Raw genomic sequence first — 19,853 nt, forward strand, 5'->3', positions numbered from 1 at the left:
TAGCACATTGGCTGGGCACATCATGTATGATATTTAGCACATTGGCTGGGCACATCATGGATCATATCTAACACATTGGCTGGGCACATCATGTATGATATTTAGCACATTGGCTGGGCACATCATGCATGATATTTAGTACATTGGCTGTGCACATCATGGATGATATTTAGCACATTAGCTAGGCACATTTAAATGACATTAAAATCTACTAGCAGTACCTCTTTATCCAGAGATTTTCCGTAGTTAACTTCTGGTATTGAAACACGGGACGCCAATCTCACTGTGTCACGTGCCTGTTGCCATGGAAATAAAAAACGTATGTTTTTATATTAGTGGTAATTTAAGAAAAGTTATCAATAAAAAGTGTATTTATATGAATATGTATATTGAGATTTCCTTTTCCTTAGTAAAAGAGAACACATACGAGAATCACGTTTCGTATACTTCTCTCTCCAAAATTGAATTGTCAGTAGCTCATTGCATAAAACTGGATACGTTATCCAATGGTTATCTCTTGGCTCGCTTCCACATGAAAGCAAATTCATTGGTCAAAAGTAATTACTGGATAAATATTGACCAATCAATAACGCTTTGGATTTAAATCAAACCAAAGGAATATCCATTTATTACACAATTGATTGCGCATTGGTTTTCTTTTTCACGGCCGCATTTTCATAAACATGTCTATCATAACTGCATACACATAGAAATGAATAGGAGTTCTCAAATACCTGAAGTCTAGATAGAATTTGGCGGCTGACAGACATGTTAACGGAGACAAGCAGTGATTGGTCCTTTGTGAATGACACCATAAAGCACGAGAACCGTTTACATGGAAACGCAGAGCAGTCCTGAAATACAATAGTTGGGATAATATTGCCAACAATAATATCGATTGAAATAGGGAATAAGTAGTAAGTTAACATTTCAAAAACACAAAATAAAATTCGTTGCTATTGTTTAAACATTGATTTAACCATTTCTATTATGAATTCGTGGAATTCATTTATAAAAATTCTGCTAACTCAGCAAGAATGGTACAAAAATGTATAAACATTCAAATTGGTTTGTTTAGCTTATTACAAAAAAGTAATATGTTAAGCTACGGAAAGTTTGGAACACAATGATTTAATCTATAATTATACAACTTCCTCCTTGTTTAAGCCGGTTGCAATTGTCACAACATTATTCATGAGTATCATTTTCACATATTTCGATTGTTCACACGAGAAGTTGTTGTTGTTGTTGTTGCAAGTGAATATACGGCTGTCAGTCCGCGTCAATTGGCTGCAATATGGCTTAACCTCGCGATGTGTACCATCGTGTATTTAGATGCCAAATGACGGTTTTAAGTGTCTGCATTTAAGTCACAGTAAGACTACCCAAAGATGTTTTTGAAATTTCAGTAGTACAAATGTAGTACCGTTTGAGTAAATTCAACTCAAAATGTGATCTTATCAATAATCTCAGCATGGACTGTTTTTAACATCTCTGGTCATGGATAAAATCAAGTAAAAGAGTGTAAACACCCTACGCTCGGGTTGGGATGAAACTTCCGGGTATATTACACTCTCGGACATGGACGTATAGTCTGACTCGGCTACGGAATTTATCGACCGTCTCCGTGGCCTTGTGGTTAAGGCGTCCGCCTTGCCTGGCGCTCGGCATTAAAAGGGTAGTGCTTGGACAAGTGGTGTACTCAGTACTGTTCAACCCAGGAAAGTTGTATCCCGTGTATCGGTGCCTTACACCGAGCACGTTAAGAACCAAGAGGTATCTTCGCAAAGAGCTAGGGTATCGCACCCGGATCCCTTGTATCTCACTCTGTTTCTTCAAGTCTTCCAATGTCTGGATTTGACTGCAAATGCGGGCAGACCTTGATAAACTCATTTAACAAACGGAATTTATCGATAAATTCCTACTCCTTGCCAGATAAACTTTCTCAATCCACGGCACCTAGAATTCTCCATTTACATGTTACAATTATCATTTTGAGTATGAATAGTGTGCATCCTTTTATAACATAAAGCATTATTCTCCTTATCCTGACCTAAGATGGCTTTCAAAGTTATCGTTCACACTGGATAGGCATTTCCGGTGAATTTGAACACGCTGAAAAAATCCGTATGGCAAATGAGTCGTGTGCAACAACGCGCCATTTTTATTACTTAAACTGTGCAGTTTGTGAAAAAATATAACCCTGAGCGCAATAGAACATATAATTCTCCACTGATTAAAGTAAATACTCGCGATCTCAATTGAACTATTTGACGTTAACATTGAACTAAAATTACGACGCATCATGACCTTAGTAAACAAAGCAAGGTGGCATGGGCTATTTCGTAAAATGCAACATGTGTTTTTTACGCCGTAAATATTTACGCACCAGTTACCACATCGCTACATCCGGAGTTTCGTTATATTAGTAAGCAGAGTTTACAGTATTTACAGTGCTTTCATTATTTTTTTCAGAATAGGAAACAGTAATAGAAAGGGTGCGAAACACAACGTGCACGTGTTCTTTGCAAGCGCCATTCTAAACGTGTACACAAACGACACGTACCCTTCTCGACCTCTCTATTATTAATTACTAAATATTCATACATCGACTTCTATTTCTTATATAAACGGCCTTTCGGTAATTGTGATTATTTTCCGATGATTTCCGAACATCTTCAGATATCTTGGGATCGCGTATCATAAATTGTTTTGTATCATTAGTCAGCAGCCAGGCAACGAAACACTTGAAAAGGGACTCGCATATGTTTTGTAAAATATAATATAATAGTATAATGTGCGCCATTATGAGTATTAAAACGTTGATACTGACGACTGGAACCCTTCAATAAATTTCACATATGCTCGAATATCGTCTTTGAAGTCCACGATTTTGAATAGCGTTAGTACAGGTTTAACGGTGAGTTTATCCCCGCGCTTATGTGCGAGCGGTTTTGTTGTCAGTTTTCTAAAAAAACAAATAACAGATAATCAAAGAAATCCAATTTTAATACATGCTACATGTTATATTGTTTCCGTTGTTCGCGCAGACCTGGTCCAGTTTTTGAGGCAACTATGTTTAACAACTGTTCGTGTAAATAGAGGAGGGACAGAGTTGTTTTAGTCGAGACTTGAATCAAAAGCTCCGAGTTTACAACATTATCACCTTGAATGTCATAGAAAAATGACAGTTCAATTCTCGCTGTGGCGGTATCCGGTGCGTGAGCTAGACGTTGTTCATACGCTGTGCCCTATAAGACCAGACCCATGACATCTCATGAGTTAAAATAGACGGTCACGGGCACAGTGGTGTCTTTCCAATTGTCATTACACCTATATCTTTTTGTATTATTAATGTCTATTTACAGCGTCAATTGGAATGAACTGAAATATACATGGTACTTTTACAAGAGCTTAAATAAGCATCTCACCACACTGATGGCGTATCCGCCTGCTGACTCTGATGAGGCCACATTGCTGTCTCGTACGGTCTCGTAACATCTAGCCTTTCGAGGGGGGTCGGATTGATAGTCGGATAACTGTTAAAAAATACAACTGTGTCTAAAACGGAACAGCACTATAACATCACTGTCGTCACATTCGAAGGCCACTCAGTAAGTAATGCCACTGTCGTCACATACGAAGGCCACTCAGTAAGTAATGCCACTGTCGTCACATACGAAGGCCACTCAGTAAGTAATGTCACTGAAGATAAAACCGTGTTGTGCATGCCGATAAACCAACTATAAGCTACAATACTGCAAAACTATTTTAAAGATTTGGCCCGAAATCAAGATAAAGAAATGGCAGCCAACTATATTCACATCGGGCAGTGCCATACAGAATAACTCTTATAATGTGGTTAATAATATGTTATTTTTGTAAGTTATTTTAAGCAGGCGTGTGCATGAAGAACATTTTTCAATCTATGCACGACATGACCTTTGTCAAGTGTTTTACCATTAGGCTAGTGAACCCAGGCATTTATTCATACATATTGTACACATATTGTGGCTGTCGTCAATTAACAAATGTTACCAACATTTACTAAGGCTCGGGCAGTCTATAATAAGTGGAACAATAGATATATATTTGTGAAAATGAAAGGTGGTGCAATATATAGATATATTAACAAATGAAGGGGATGCAATAGATAGATATATGTGCAAATGAAGGGGATGCAATAGATAGATATATGTGCAAATGAAGGGGATGCAATAGATAGATATATGTGCAAAAGAAGGTGGTGCAATAGATAGATATATGTGCAAATAAAGGATCTATCTGTGCAAATGAAGGGTGGTGCAATAGATAGATATATGTGCAAATGAAGGGTGGTGCAATAGATAGATATATGTGCAAATGAAGGGTGGTGCAATATATAGATATATGTGCTTATGAAGGGTGGTGCAAAAGATAGATATATGAATAAATGAAGGGGGATGCAATAGATAGATATATATGCAAATGAAGGGTGGTGCAATAGATAGATACATGTGCAAATGAAGGGGGATGCAATAGATAGATACATGTGCAAATGAAGGGGGATGCAATAGATAGATATATGTGCAAATGAAGGGGGTGTAATAGAAAGATATATAAACAAATGAAGGGGTGCGCAATAGATAGATATATGAACAAATGAAGGGTGGTGCAATAGGTAGATAAATGTGCAAATGAAGGGGACTGCAATAGGTAGATGTATGTGCAAATGAAGGGTGGTGCAATATATAGATATATGTGCTTATGAAGGGTGGTGCAAAAGATAGATATATGAATAAATGAAGGGGGATGCAATAGATAGATATATATGCAAATGAAGGGTGGTGCAATAGATAGATACATGTGCAAATGAAGGGGGATGCAATAGATAGATACATGTGCAAATGAAGGGGGATGCAATAGATAGATATATGTGCAAATGAAGGGGGTGTAATAGAAAGATATATAAACAAATGAAGGGGTGCGCAATAGATAGATATATGAACAAATGAAGGGTGGTGCAATAGAAAGATATATAAACTATATATATAGGTGTAATATAAGTGCAGCGTTACAGGGTTACAGGTCTAGGTGTAAGTAGTGTGATTAATATATGTATTAGGTATATAAAGATATATCGTATAACAGATTATAGCATGTAATCAGGAATACATATGTGTTCAAAGTACTTTGTAAATATGTTTTCCGTTAGCGAAGAAGATAACGCTCCAGTCACGAAGTATGATCCAGCAATTTATAGAGTTGCAAAGAATGTGACACATTTGCACGATATCTATTGAAAACATTTTTGAATTATCGTGAATTTGACGTTGGTATCTTTTACCAAGTGTTAACCTTTTCATGTCCGAGGGAAGGGGAATTATTTTAAGGGTATACACTGTAATTTCACTGTAAGGGCAAAGGAGGGGAGTAGCATATCTGCATTGATTTACAACGAAAACTTGTTAGCAGCCGTTTGTTTCAATTTGTACTTACCCAGACTGATATATTTGTAATAAGCTGATCTCCTCGGTGAATAATGGCAGGAACGTACGCGAGTATCTCCGCATTCTCCAGGGGGCTGGGGCCTAAGTTCTTCACGGAGTATCGGTGCTCCACTTCTGTCCATGTGTTCGACTCCTGCTGCACACCCAGCGTAACCTGCTCCGGGTCGGAAGCACTGAAGAATTATAAAGATGAGTTTGTGGAAAAGAGTGTGATGCTTATTTGAAAGGCAACTGTTCGTCCAATACACCCTTAATTGAAATATACCGTCATGGAATGCCAGTAGAGCACGTCTCACATAACTCAACTTTAGCTTCATGAAAAAAGTTAGCAAATGACCTCTTATTTGAAATAAAAAACATATCTGTAACAGTGAAAAAGTCAATACGTTTACGAACATGTACACTGCTTATTGTTTCGATCTTCTCCGTTAGCCACCATTGACGTTTTCGTTTGAATTTGATTGTTTTGCATGTCTTACATTTGTTGAACTTTGGTTCGTTTATTTTTAATTGTTCTTACAAACTTTATTTTTAAATTAAAGAGAGCAAAATTTGTAGCAAATTATAATAATATGAGTAAGTTTTCACAAACCATTACCCTTCTATTCTGATCCCATACTCAGATTTGATCGGAAGCACCAGCGTCTCAGTTGCCTCAACTGTCGTCTGTTCTTCCGTCCTTACGGTGAACGTTGCCCGAAACTCCCTTTTAGTGACATACATGTCCAGCGGAAATTGCAACAGAACTGCCACTTCCTGTTGACTTTTTAGCGGGTAGGGTTTGCGCACGTGACACCGATGGGTGGTGTTGGAATTTGACATCACTTCTGTTGCTTCGATTTCAAACTTCAGTAGGTCACAGTCAACTATTGGATCACCTAAAGTGAATATTTGATAATCGGTTATAACCAATTGCAATTTGCTGGTAAGTTGCAATAGAACAGTGGCTATCAATGAACATTAAAGTCTAAATTGTACCGAAATTACACAATGTGCGCTAGAACTCCTTTCAAATATTCCAGCTTCAATATAATATAAATGTGTGATAATAGTACATTTCTTTAAATCTGAAGAAGGCGTGTGAGAAAAGTTGTGTTTATTTGTTTGTTTAATGGTGTTTTCTTAATGTGTTTGCTAAATACTATAGTAGAACTGATTTGGTAGACGGTACCTTCCATGCCATATGACCTCAGCTCCTTAGTGTAGTTTCCAAAAAGTGAGACGTCAATTATGACGTTATAAGCGTTCTCCTTCCCATTGAAGAGCGCCACGCGAACTTCAATGGTCTTGTCCTGGCCAAAAACTATATGGCCGCTGTTTGTTATTGCCCTGATGTCGAGAGATAGGCTGGTGTCACAGAAATTGTCAGCTCCGCACTGCTTGTCATATTGAATCTGCGAATTAATGATAACGGTAAAGTCGGGAGGTAGATGGTAGTTGGGGATTCGAATATTCAACTACCTGCTAGTTGTCAGTCAGTTGAATTTGAATAATCATCTACATAGTAGTAAGATGTTGATGTTGATATTTAGCTATTCGGCCATATCTAGTAGGTTATTTGCGATTATCCAACCACAAACCAGTTTGTAGTTGGGGATTCAATGTGTCTTGTTATGTAGTTGAAAGGTACAGATGTGATGAACTCAAATGCCAAATGTTTTTTATGCATGCACACAACTGTCTCTTCGTGAAAAACACTGGTTTTATTCACTATTGTACGTACATTAGCCAGTTGGTTATTGGCGTTTATTCATCTACCTACCAGTTAGTAGTTAGGGATTCAGATTATAACGTGTTTTTAGTCAAGAGGTAAAAAAGTCTTTATGTTGTCTTTATGATTGAATAGTATTAAAAATGGTTAAAAGAAAGAAACCGGGTACTGTATGTGAGTGTTTGGTTGGGGTCACGTTAAATCCGGGTATTTAGGTTTATTGCACGCCACAACTGCACATTGTAGCGTTACAGGTTCAGCTGGTGTCGTCACTATTTCAGCTTGATTATTCAAAGAATAAGGTGGCTTTTCTACTCGTCCCGGCGTCGGCGTCTGGTAAAAGTTTTAGCCCAAGTTTGCAATACCTTTCATTCAAATCACTTAATACTTCACACACTTATTCGGTACCATCACACAATGAGGTAACATTACTCCATATTATCCTAAATACAAATAATGGCCCCTGATTGACTTAGGAACTTTGGTTAGAGTTTTAGGGCATATTGTGTCAGGTTAAAGCCTTAGGGCAAGTTTTTTTCTTCCTATAATTTCTATACCCTGCATTCAACTGACTACATACTTCTACAATTATTGACGACCATTTAACAATTAGGGTACATAACACCATTTCATTCTGAATACAAATTATGGCCCCTGGTTGTCTTAGAAACTAAGGTGAAAGTTTTAGGGCAAGTTTGGATTTTCACTAATTGCTTTTATACCCTTCATTCAATTGACTTCACACATTTGTTTTGGGCCATCACACAATTAAGTGACATGACTCCATATTTACCCTAAATATAAATTATGGCCCTTTAATTACTTTTTTGTTTAATTTTTATTTCACTATTTAATTGCTGTTGGCATGCTTATTTATTATATTTCTTACCGGGTTATTAATATGACGTATGCCGTTGTTGGGATGGGCCGGCATAAGGGCGGCGTCAAACCTAACATAGTATCGAATAATTTTAGTAAGGTTTGACATATGGTTACCAAACTTGGTATATAGAAAGATAGATTTTATGGAGACCTTTCATGGGATTACGTTTGAGGCCCCTATGGTCAAGGTCAACGTCACTGTCACTAAAATAGAAACATGGTTGGTACTTAATAACTTAGTTAGGGTTGACATATTGCAACCAAACTTGGTATATCTAAATGGTTCATAGAGACCTTTCATCGGATTGTGTTAGTGGCTCCGAGGGTCATGGTTAAGGTCTCTGTAACCTAAAGTAGAAAATGGTAAGTTTTTAATAACTTTAGTAAAGGTTGACATATTGCAACCAACCTTTGTATTTAGGAAGAGTTTATAGAGACCTTTCATGGGATTGTGTTAAGGGCTCAGAAAGTCATGGTCAAGGTCACGGTCACTATTACTATTGAGAGCAAATTTGGTAAGTAGGAGGAGTTTATGGGGGAGTTCCATGGAAATGCATTTGGGGCCTCTAGGCTAAACGCAAGGTCACTGTTACTAAAATCAGAAAAAAACAGTTCCAACTTAATCTCACAACGAAGGCTGAAGTTCTTCTGTCAATCTTTGAAACCCTGGTTTCGTCGCATTGCGGCATTCCTTGTTTACGTTTGTCTTTTTTATTGAATTTGACATGTACATATTACATGATTAGTATACCCATTCCTAAGAAAAGGCGGTGTATAGTCGAGCGTGCTGTCCTAAAACAGCTCTTGTTTATAATCGTTTTAATCAAAAGTTTTAGAAAAGCAAGACACACTGACTTCATTTGACCCCATACCTTAGCTTAAGTGTCGAATTGAATAGTGGGCAGACGACTTATGTGGCAAAAGCAAGAGAATCCAAGACTGTGCAACGAACGTTAATTAAATGCTGTTGTTTGTTTAATTCTATAAAACACTTATATTGTAGCAGTGTCTAGTCACTAACCGTCTTGCGGAGCTCGTTTCTGTCGACGGCCTGTTGAGGGCGGCGGCCGTTGAAGCCCTCAAGGACCGGACAACCGGACGTACAGGTCGGGTTTACATCGAGGCTGTATCGCACGTGTACCTCCACGTCACGCCATATGTCCTGGTACTGCGAACATACCGATAAACATTAACATGATTATTTATATAAATGATGATGATGATGATGATGACGATGACGATGACGATGACGATGACGATGATGATGATGATGATGATGAAAACTATGACGAGGACCATGACCAAAACATGCTCGTAACTACCCTACTTACCGGGGCATACACCCGGACGTCCTGGTCACAGACAAACTCCCCCTGTCGAACGCTGAGGGCCCGTGAAATGTAGGGGACGTTGTTGGGGATGACGAGGGCGCGCACCTTTCCTGCAGGAGTGCTCGTGTCCACGTCCATACTGTACCGAACACCTAGGACAGTGGAGGGATATAAAATGTTATATGAACTATGTTGAACACATGTATGATATGGATGTTTACATGTGAAATTAGAATTCCGCAAATAAGATGTGTCTCCTGTCAGAAGCGCATTGTTTAGTAAAGGTTAACTCATTTACCCCAAATCGACTAGGTCATTTAATGACCATGATCAATCTGCATACCAACCCATTCTACAACAAGGCATTCAAGCGCTATTGATCGGAAACATAAATTTGGCACCGACGACGACGACGCGGACGAAAGGCGACACAAAAAAGGTCTTCAGGATATGTTTGTCGTAGGTTTAAACGTATGCCGGTACCGAAAGGATAAAACGGATAAAAAGGATATTGAGAAGAAAATATGAACAATGAATGAGGCAATCCATACATAACGAGCATAGTTATAAATTGCAGTTTAAAGTATTTTCTGATGTTAACGACACTGCAAAACAGTTAATCTCGTTACAGTGCACACATGTTCCATAAAGATACCCTCACCTAATGTGGCGGGCAGGGAGGCGGCCTGTCCGGTAAATTTGAAGCAGACGTTTAGTCCGATGTACGGTTCGTCCGCCGTGATTCTGTCCGGGCGAACCTGCATCATCGTTTCCATGGCTACCACAGGGTTAACACTGAGCAACGCAACGGACCCTGAGTCGTACGCACCGACAGCAAACGCTAATAACAACAAAACGTTCCATTTGCATCAAGTACAGCATTTCCTAATCATCATCGGAGTTGGTTTTTCATATAGAAAGAGCCGTTTCAAAACCCTAAATCAGATTTTTTGGCTCAAAAATCAGAATTTCAATAATTATGTAAACAACACTTAGTGCTCGCTGCAAGATAAAATAGGAAGTAACTTCATTCTACAATAAGTCTCTATTCTTATCAAACAAAATACATACATTCTCCAATCTGAAGCGACTGTTTCGTAAACGAGGATCCGAATGCCTTGAGACCGGATCTGACGTCACTTCCAGAAATCCTCTGTGAGTAACGAGGCCACACACCGCCGGTGTAACCGTTGTATATGTAGATGGCACCCTCGCCGTCATTCTCGTAGGGGGCACCTATCGCCAGGTCTGAAGATAGGAAAGGTGGCGTGAAAACAATGTTGAAGTATTTCTTCCAATATGTTAAGTCTCAATTTTTTGCCCTGAATGACTCAGAATCGGTCAGTGTCGGACCTATATGAATTACCGGTAAGATATTGGCGTAACCTACATACTATTATTTTTAACAAAGAGCAAAAGTGAGATTACTTCCCTATTACGTGGGAGTATGTCAGAACTTTTCAATTACCCAGTTACTACACATGTCATACTGTTCACAATGTGAAAATACACAACGGACCTATAAGCCCGTGAATACCCGGTGCCCTTTTTATATGCCCGTATGTTTGCGATGATGCTGCCAAACCTTATTCCCGATTTTTTTATTTGAAAAGGTAACCATCCATTAAAGAATTAGTCATCTAAGTTTCAAATGGCGCTGATGAATCTTGTCAAGACGTTAAAGTTAAAAAATACTGTCAACTGTTTTAAACGTCTAAAAGGTCACCAGCCTCAATGTAAGCTTCCTACCAAAGAAAGAGTCTTTATTGATGTCTCCTATGTTTGTAATGGCGCTACCGAACCTCGCTCCTTCACTGTTAGAACCGTTAAGGGTATCCTGCTGGCGTTCAAACCGCAGCTACAAACAGCAAATAAATGTATATTGATGTAACAAAAACCCTAGTTTATTTCTTACAGTGAAAATAAAGTCGTATTCTTTAGCAACCAATCGAACAGGGAAACTAAATATAATAATTGTGATATTTTAGAAATCAATTAGGGTTCCGTTTGTTTTGAAATAACACGGATTTTTTTTGGATATAGTTATATCAGTTATCTGAATATCTCATTGATTCTCACCAAGCCTTTGTTGATATAGACGTACACTCTGCCCTCTTCGGATCTATTCGTAGCGAAATGAGGTGCACCGATGATGACGTCATCAAGCTGATCACCATTGACGTCAGCCGCGCAGATAACTGAGCCGAAGTAACTACCAAACTGCAAATGTGTATGTTCCAACGGAAGTCGGTTAGCTAAAGATGCTAACTGTAAATGGTACGAACACAACTCATCCATGAAGTTGTAGCTTAGATTTCCAAGACTGTCACTTTTTCGTGGCACATATTTATTTATTGTGAAATTCTAGCAAATAATATTATGGTGTAAGCAGAAAATATGCCTTCGTGGTGTCCTGTTTACTGAAAACAGAATGGCGGCGACCATGACGTGACATGTTTGAAGGTCATCGTTACTGCAAGGTAAATTATGGTTCCTTTTTAGTAAAATATTCTACTGGATGCCAACAACGTGCCATTTCCTACTGTAGGGACACGGCCTAGATCCGCTTGTAGCGCGGTATAGAAACTCAACCACAAAGGGGAAGAATATAACTCACCTGTTCGCCATAGAAAGGTTGAGCCACCACGCGTTCTCTCTTTGATTCAAATACAAACGCCTGTAAGGTACGGAAACAGAAATAAAGACAGACACACAGTTAAATAAAATATATGACAATTATAGATCATAACCTTCCCAGTTTCTCATGAAAGATTGAATCATAACAAATCGATGTTACACGAAGCTTATTTTTATGATTACTCAGACGATCGGCATCTGCTACCTAGGTTCAGTTCAGGAATTAACCACTTTGACAACAGTGGTCTGCTACCTAGGTTCAGTTCAGGATTTAACCACTTTGACAACATTGGCCAGCTACCTAGGTCTAGTTCAGTCGTTATCACTTTGACAACATGGGTCTGCTACCTAGGTCTAGTTCAGTCGTTATCACTTTGACAACATGGATCTGCTACCTTGGTCTAATTCAGTCGTTATCACTTTGACAACATGGGTCTGCTACCTAGGTCTAGTTCAGTCGTTATCACTTTGACAACATGGGTCTGCTACCTTGGTCTAGTTCAGAACGTTACCACTTTGACAACATGGGTCTGCTACCTAGGTCTAGTTCAGGACGTTACCACTTTGACAACATGGGTCTGCTACCTAGGTCTAGTTCAGGACGTTACCACTTTGACAACATGGGTCTGCTACCTAGGTCTAGTTCAGTCGTTACCACTTTGACAACATGGGTCTGCTACCTAGGTCTAGTTCAGGACGTTACCACTTTGACAACATGTGTCTGCTACCTTGGTCTAGTTCAGTACGTTACCACTTTGACAACATGGTTCTGCTACCTAGGTCTAGTTCAGCACGTTACCACTTTGACAACATTGGCCTGCTACCTAGGTCTAGTTCAGGACGTTACCACTTTGATAACATTGGCCTGCTACATAGGTCTAGCTCAGTCGTTACCACTTTGACAACATGGTTCTGCTACCTAGGTCTAGTTCAGGACGTTACCACTTTGACAACATTGGTCTGCTACCTAGGTCTAGTTCATGACGTTACCACTTTGGCAACATGGGTTTGCTTCCTAGGTCTAGTTCAGGACGTTACCACTTTGACAACATTGGTCTGACCACATTGACAACATGGGTCTGACCACATTGACAACATTGTTCTGACCACATTGACAACATGGGTCTGACCACATTGACAACATTGGTCTGACCACATTGACAACATGGGTCTGACCACATTGACAACATTGGTCTGACCACATTGACAACATTGGTCTGACCACATTGACAATATGGGTCTGACCACATTGACAACATTGGTCTGACCACATTGACAACATGGGTCTGACCACCTTGACAACATGGGTCTGACCACATTCACATGGGTCTGACCACATTGACAACATGGGTCTGACCACATTGACAACATTGGTCTGACCACATTGACAACATTGGTCTGACCACATTGACAACATGGGTCTGACCACATTGACAACATTGGTCTGACCACATTGACAACATTTGCCTGCTACCTAGTTCATGATGTAACCATATTGGCAACAGTCGTTTCCAGCGAAGATGTATTCTAATGTGCAATTGCTCAATAAACAGTGATATACCAGAATTCGTTTGCACCTTTTGTTTGATGTCGTTTTTATCATGGTCCGTGTTTAAACCAGATTGCATAACCTATCAAGTTGATTATGTGTTGAAATGGTCAAATCCATACACCTATATTTGAACGACATAAAACTCATCATCTCTAATAACATAGTCTCTTATTTAACCGTTTTGGTCGGACTGGCTGAGCATTATTATTTAACGTTGACATACTAGTTATATCTTTAAACAACACGTTGTTGTTTTGAACTGTGTTCTTACCGTGCCGCTAAGGTTCGCCCTAGGTGATCCAGCTATGACGTAACTGACGTTGTTTCTCATCAGCCGGGCAGTGGCAATTGTATATCCTAAACATACAACACCAATCATTAAAAGATGAAATTGTATATGTTTTACAAACTGAAAACCATATTTGGTCATATATTTCTGAAACCTACAAGTCGTCACTATTTCGTTCATAAAATCAGTGACTTTGATATGCATACAAAAGGGTTTGTACATGTGCAGTTTGCCAGTCCCACCTCTAAACGCGTCAGCATCACATGTTCTTTATCCTCAATCATGTTGTGATCTATACATGTTAAGTCAAAAATGAATAGTTGTGAAATTATTCTTCTAACGCGTTCAAACAATCAATTTATCATTCGGAACACCTCGGCCATTTGTATCGAAAACAAGTTCGGATGTATTTGGACGGTTTACATACTCAGAAATTGGTATGTTTAAGTCCGCTGCAAGTAGATCGCGTACCAGTTAAACTAATCGACTTAACTTTTGGGAATCTTAATTATGTTTGCAATAATACACTTCACTCGCAGTCAATTTAAACTTAGATAAATAAATACAAGCTAAAACTCTATATTTAATTAATGATGTAATTCAAAAATGTACGTACTACTTCAAATAACATACCGGCATACATCCGATGTTGTTTTTGATAAAAATGGCCGAGGAGCTCCGAATGACATTTTATAAAAGTTTACCCAGAAGCCAGTTCCGGCGGTCATCGGCAAAAGGCTGCACCGTGAAGTTCCGTCGGTAATTGTCTTCTGTTACAAACCCGCCTTGAAATATTAAGACGATCTTAAGATGAGGACACTAGATGTACAATCAAGGGTTATATAAACCTATCTTATATAAAATTATATACAGAGTTTTCATTTATCAAAATATATTTTGGTTTCCATGACACACCGTATTCTTATATCAAATTAATATTGAATACACCACCTTGCCAATCGTTCAGTCCCGGCGCTCCAATCACAAGTTCAAGGCCATCCTAGAAATAACAAACTTCCAATAGAGAACCGTTGTGCAACGAGGAATTTGAACGCAAGATTTTTTTTAAATACATGAGGTGCTCTTTATCAACGTCAGATGCAAATATACCGTATCACCTTGATACATAATTAATAATACGGGTTCTTGAAATAAGGGTATACAATAAGAGCATACAATATTTTTTGTTAAAGGTTCAAGTAACGAAAACACACTAATCCCATTGCAAACAGAAGAAAGCAGCCAAGAACTCAAAATTAACCTTTGAGTACTGGACGGCCTGTCCCATGGAGCCGTACGCCCAGATGGGGTAGAGGTCCTCGCTGTGTATCAGGTTTGACGGGTCATTGTCCACCAACAGTGGCACCAACCGGAAGGAGGTCCCCGAGTCCGCCGTCTCGTAACACAGGCCCTGCATGTACAGGAAGCCCTGTCTGAAGTAGCGCGCGTTCTTCCAGCGATGGGCACATACCTGTAAAGAGTGACGAATGTTATTTTAAGGGATTATACCTTGTAATCACAAGTTGTCTTCTTCTACTACATCTTCATTACATATTACAAAAATATTGCGGTTCCTTTGAAAGACGTCTTGATACTCTCATTCACTATCAAACCCAGATATTAATTAAACCCAAAGCCGCCCAAAATCTCACCGCCATCTTGTCGCTACCAGGAGAGACGTCCATAGCCACACCAAGCCACTCATCGTCCTTGTCGTGTCGCAACCTTCTGTTTCCAGGCGCAACTACATCGATGTTCCCTAATAATAGTGAGGTGATTTTAAGACAAATGTACTCAAGATTGTAAAATATATAATCTCATTTGTATGGCACCAGTTTGCAAATTTGATGATGAATTCCTTACTCCGCATATACATGTATTACTATGTCGAGTTATCGACCCTGAAACAAAAAATAAAGATAAAATAAAATAAAACTAAAATAAAACTATCATGCTTCATATTAAAACCTGCTTATTTAAACATGTCTCTCTGTACGCTTATACTGCAAAAGCTGTCTTGGAGTCAGCATAAACGAGCAAACTAGCATGTCATTTAGTTTGACTCTATCCGAGTTGTCTGCCTTGGTGTTAAGAATAAGAATTCATTGGAACGCGTTAAAACGCGACGCCAGAATTTAATACGTTTCAATGTTGTACCATGGATAGTCACTTGATCAAATTAGACCATCCAATAGTATTATTGTAAAAAATATATATTTGATAAAAAACACAATTTATAATCATACAATTGTATAATCTGATTAAAGAAAAAAGAAACAATAATGTATCTTTTACCGTTACTACAGACCTTTTGACACATTAAATGGATATTTTATTAATTGTCACCAAACTCGTAGCAATCGGGGTTTTATATAGCTTGGTTTTAAAAAACTTAGGAAAACCTTAATAAAAGCTCAGAAAAGAGTTTCGGATGACGTTTTGCTTAATTAAAACAATCCGAAATTTGATAAATGGGTAAACTTGAAAATTCAATGACAAATCATTACATATAACAGTTTCATTTTTACGTAGCCAAATACTGTAAAAAGCATGGTCGTATTATAGTTTTATTACCTCCCTGCTCTATAATATAATTAGCGTTTAATTGAAATGATTTATGCAACCGAAAGACGTTAAAATATGATACCAATAGCTCCCTTGCCTAGCGCTCGGCATTTAAGCGGTAGTACCGGGATAATGGTGCACTCAGTACTAGTTTAACACCGAACACGTTAAAGAACAACGAGGTCTCTTTCCCTTATTCTTCCAAAGCTTTTATCACACTTACAGGGTGAGGAATCACGTGACTTCAACGGGGTTCCCACATGGGTCACCACGGGTCATAACCGGTGTAAACAAACAAGAAAGTGACATTAATTTATAAATAACTTTTTTGAGAGAAAAGATAGGAAAATATTTCTTGTATAGCCTATAAAAGACTATGCTATTTTCTGCTTCTACTAGTGTGAACTATTTTGGATTGGCGTGTGTTTTAACGATGCAATCCATAGCCAAAATTTTAAATCGACGGATTTTTGTAGAACGATGCAACGCTGTGTGCGCCGCGAGTCTTTGTTTTGTATACAATTCTTAGTAATTAGTAATATTTAAGAACTCAGACATGTGTTAAAAAGTTATTTGTGTTCAAATCTTTCATCAAACGAATTGTAAATAAAATGTCTTTTAGTTCTTTTAATGAATATCGATATTTCAAGAAATGCTGTTGTTAACGTGAATTTTGTTTTTTACTGTTGCTAATGTTAATTCTTCTTTATAACATGCTTGTTCTATTTTTACTTTGTTGTTTGAATTCTGCATACACCATTAATTCATTATTCTAAATGATCTTTCTTTCATGAAACGAATTTATATGCCGCCATGGTACGTTCAAAATACCAATTGCCCCTCTGTAAGAGACGGAGCCCCCACCCCCCGTAAGTTTCACAAAATGTTAACAAAAGGTCGATACTATCAAATTGATGGAGTGCAAATACATTCAATTAGAAGATAAGATACCCCATCCCACCTTGTTCCATGTACATCCACCGGTAAAAGTTGGTCAACAGTCAAGAAATGATTGAACTTGCATTCGTCCAAACATTTACAAGTTTCATTCAGACCTAGTAAAATGTCCTGGTATAGCAACCAGCCATTATTTATCTTTGTTTGATAAACTAATATATCTTGTATTAAACTATGGTTGTGAAGTATGGTGTCTATAAGATAGCATTAAGCTAGAAAGAGTTCATTAAAAATTCTCCAAAGAAATACTGGGTGTTAGAACCCAAACTCAGAACAATTTTGTTTATTGAGAACTTGGTAGAATACCATTTTTAATAAAAATAATTGTAAACGTGATTAAGTACTGGTAAAGATTTTACAATGTGGTAATATTAAATATGTTAAAGCTGTAAATAGAATATTGTATATAGATTTAGAACGATTGCCAAACTGTTAGTCATGGGCAAAAGGTATTAGAGATATATTACAAGCACTAGGATTTATGATCCATGGTTATTTCAAAGTGTTGGTGATTTTAATATATATTTATCTGTGAATTGAAACAGAGACTAAAATGTATATGTACAAAAATGGTTTGCAGAACTTAATAATTCATCTAAAGCAAAACGTATGTATTGTTCGCAGTCGTAAAGTAACAGCCATATGTTTGTGGGGTTAATATAGTTAAATTTAGGAAAAGCATTGACGAGACTTAGACTTTCGTCACACAGGTAAGAAATTGAGGCCGGTAGATGGCAGAGACATACTCCTATATCTGAATATGAAAGAAAAAGTCAAGTTTGCAATAAAATAGAAGATGGATTTCATTTCTTCTTTGAATATGCTTTATATAGGTAACTAAGAAGGCAATAAACACATAAATACTATTCGAATAGACCAGATATATCCAAATTTGTTGAACTTTCACAAATACAAATCAGGCTATTCAAAGGAAATAAGTAGTGTTTACCCACAAGGCTTTTGAATTGAGAGAGTCCATGTTCTATTGTTGATGATGTTAAATAACACACTTAAATGATATGTGTAACGACTGTCTCCTCACTATATGGTTATATTATATTCTATGCCTACTGTCTATGTTTGATTTGTATATCGTTAGTACCTTGTTAGCATAAATAAGTATACACGTATTAATATATATTGTGACTTACGATCGATTGATAGAAGTGCATTTAAAAATATATATTATGAATTACATTGATGTAAGCCTATGGACCTATTTCCTTTATGTATTTGAATAAACTATGAAACTATGAAACTATATCATCACAACTCCGAGGTTTGTGACACATTCGGTGTCTGGTTGGTTATATTTTCTTCTATGACGTCAAAGCTATCAATTTCTCCCACCCCAGATAAGGAGGTCCAAATATTTGGCCATGCTGTGCATCGTACTCATTGCTAAATATAGAAAAACCCGTAATGAACTACTTTTCTATTGTCATCACACAATTGCCTCCATTGTTGAAGACCGTTGTCAGTAGCACAATGGAAACATTGTCATATGATATTATTTGAAATTCAAATAAATAATTTATCGCATCAAATGGCACCAAAAAATTGTTTTCATTCTCTATTCTAGAAACAATGCCGCACTCTCCTCATATCTACATGTATTTAAAGAACGAATTGACTATTAAAATATTATGAATCACTGCGCGCATATCTATGACATCCACAAATTATCTATACGCGAATAATTTGACCATGCAAAAAAGAGTTCCCGCGTAAAATACATTTTCACTTTATTTTGTTTAACTGAGGTTGGAGAAAAAGCATCTACCATGGCCGTTCGTCGAAGATAGGCTCATCCCAACACTCGCACATGATGTTCTGCGAAAACTTTGTAAACCTTGTTTCCGCATATAAACACCATAGGCTAGGGAATGGATGAACCTTTCTTACACGACAGGCCATGCAAGATACTAATTATCATCGTGCGAGGGTAGGTCATTCTTATATTAGTCAATTCCTTTGTCAGTGCTTCTTAATATTTCCTAATTTCTTCTGGGTAAAGATATTTTGACCATTTGTGAAGCAGGGGAATTAACTGAAGTATGTGAAGAATTATGGTTAACCTTTTGAAAAGGCGATTTTGTTATTGAATGTTATCATTGATTGGCTATTTTTATTACTTTGGAACGTAGGGACGGGTTTGGCGGAAGAGTTTTGCCTTCCATTTTATTGTATTTATTACTTTATCCATTTCATTCATCCATCTTTTGTAAACATTTGGTAAAACTACAGAGAAACAATGAGTATTTTGAATTTTCCCTTTGACGGCCGTCATGCAACATAAATTGAACATTTTCAAATCGATCAAATTGATGTTAATTCATACCATGAAAAAAATATCATTTAGAATAATAGTTTTTGGTTGTATACATTCTCGTCACAACTGAGAGAGCAAACCAAACTATAAATTAGAATAAAATCAGCG

At 37.7% G+C, this 19,853-nt stretch overlaps 1 protein-coding gene across 1 annotated transcript in view; it reads right to left on the reverse strand.

Annotated features, from left to right (window-relative positions):
- The window catches only part of LOC128238591 (integrin alpha-PS5-like), a 32,749-nt gene that overhangs the window by 4,752 nt on the left and 8,144 nt on the right, over positions 1-19,853 (reverse strand). The window contains exons 3-20 of the mRNA XM_052954672.1: positions 15,544-15,650; positions 15,153-15,362; positions 14,843-14,891; positions 14,596-14,676; positions 13,874-13,959; positions 12,031-12,090; positions 11,493-11,633; positions 11,163-11,271; positions 10,485-10,661; positions 10,075-10,254; positions 9,414-9,565; positions 9,104-9,250; positions 6,661-6,883; positions 6,088-6,367; positions 5,479-5,662; positions 3,432-3,539; positions 735-854; positions 222-296 (exon numbers count right to left, since the gene is read on the reverse strand). Coding sequence (XP_052810632.1) covers positions 222-296; positions 735-854; positions 3,432-3,539; positions 5,479-5,662; positions 6,088-6,367; positions 6,661-6,883; positions 9,104-9,250; positions 9,414-9,565; positions 10,075-10,254; positions 10,485-10,661; positions 11,163-11,271; positions 11,493-11,633; positions 12,031-12,090; positions 13,874-13,959; positions 14,596-14,676; positions 14,843-14,891; positions 15,153-15,362; positions 15,544-15,650 — 2,489 coding nt within the window. The remainder of the gene's footprint in view (positions 1-221; positions 297-734; positions 855-3,431; positions 3,540-5,478; positions 5,663-6,087; positions 6,368-6,660; positions 6,884-9,103; positions 9,251-9,413; positions 9,566-10,074; positions 10,255-10,484; positions 10,662-11,162; positions 11,272-11,492; positions 11,634-12,030; positions 12,091-13,873; positions 13,960-14,595; positions 14,677-14,842; positions 14,892-15,152; positions 15,363-15,543; positions 15,651-19,853) is intronic.

Source organism: Mya arenaria, chromosome 1 (genome assembly GCF_026914265.1).
Source record: "Mya arenaria isolate MELC-2E11 chromosome 1, ASM2691426v1".
In the NCBI taxonomy this organism is placed as follows: domain Eukaryota; kingdom Metazoa; phylum Mollusca; class Bivalvia; order Myida; family Myidae; genus Mya; species Mya arenaria.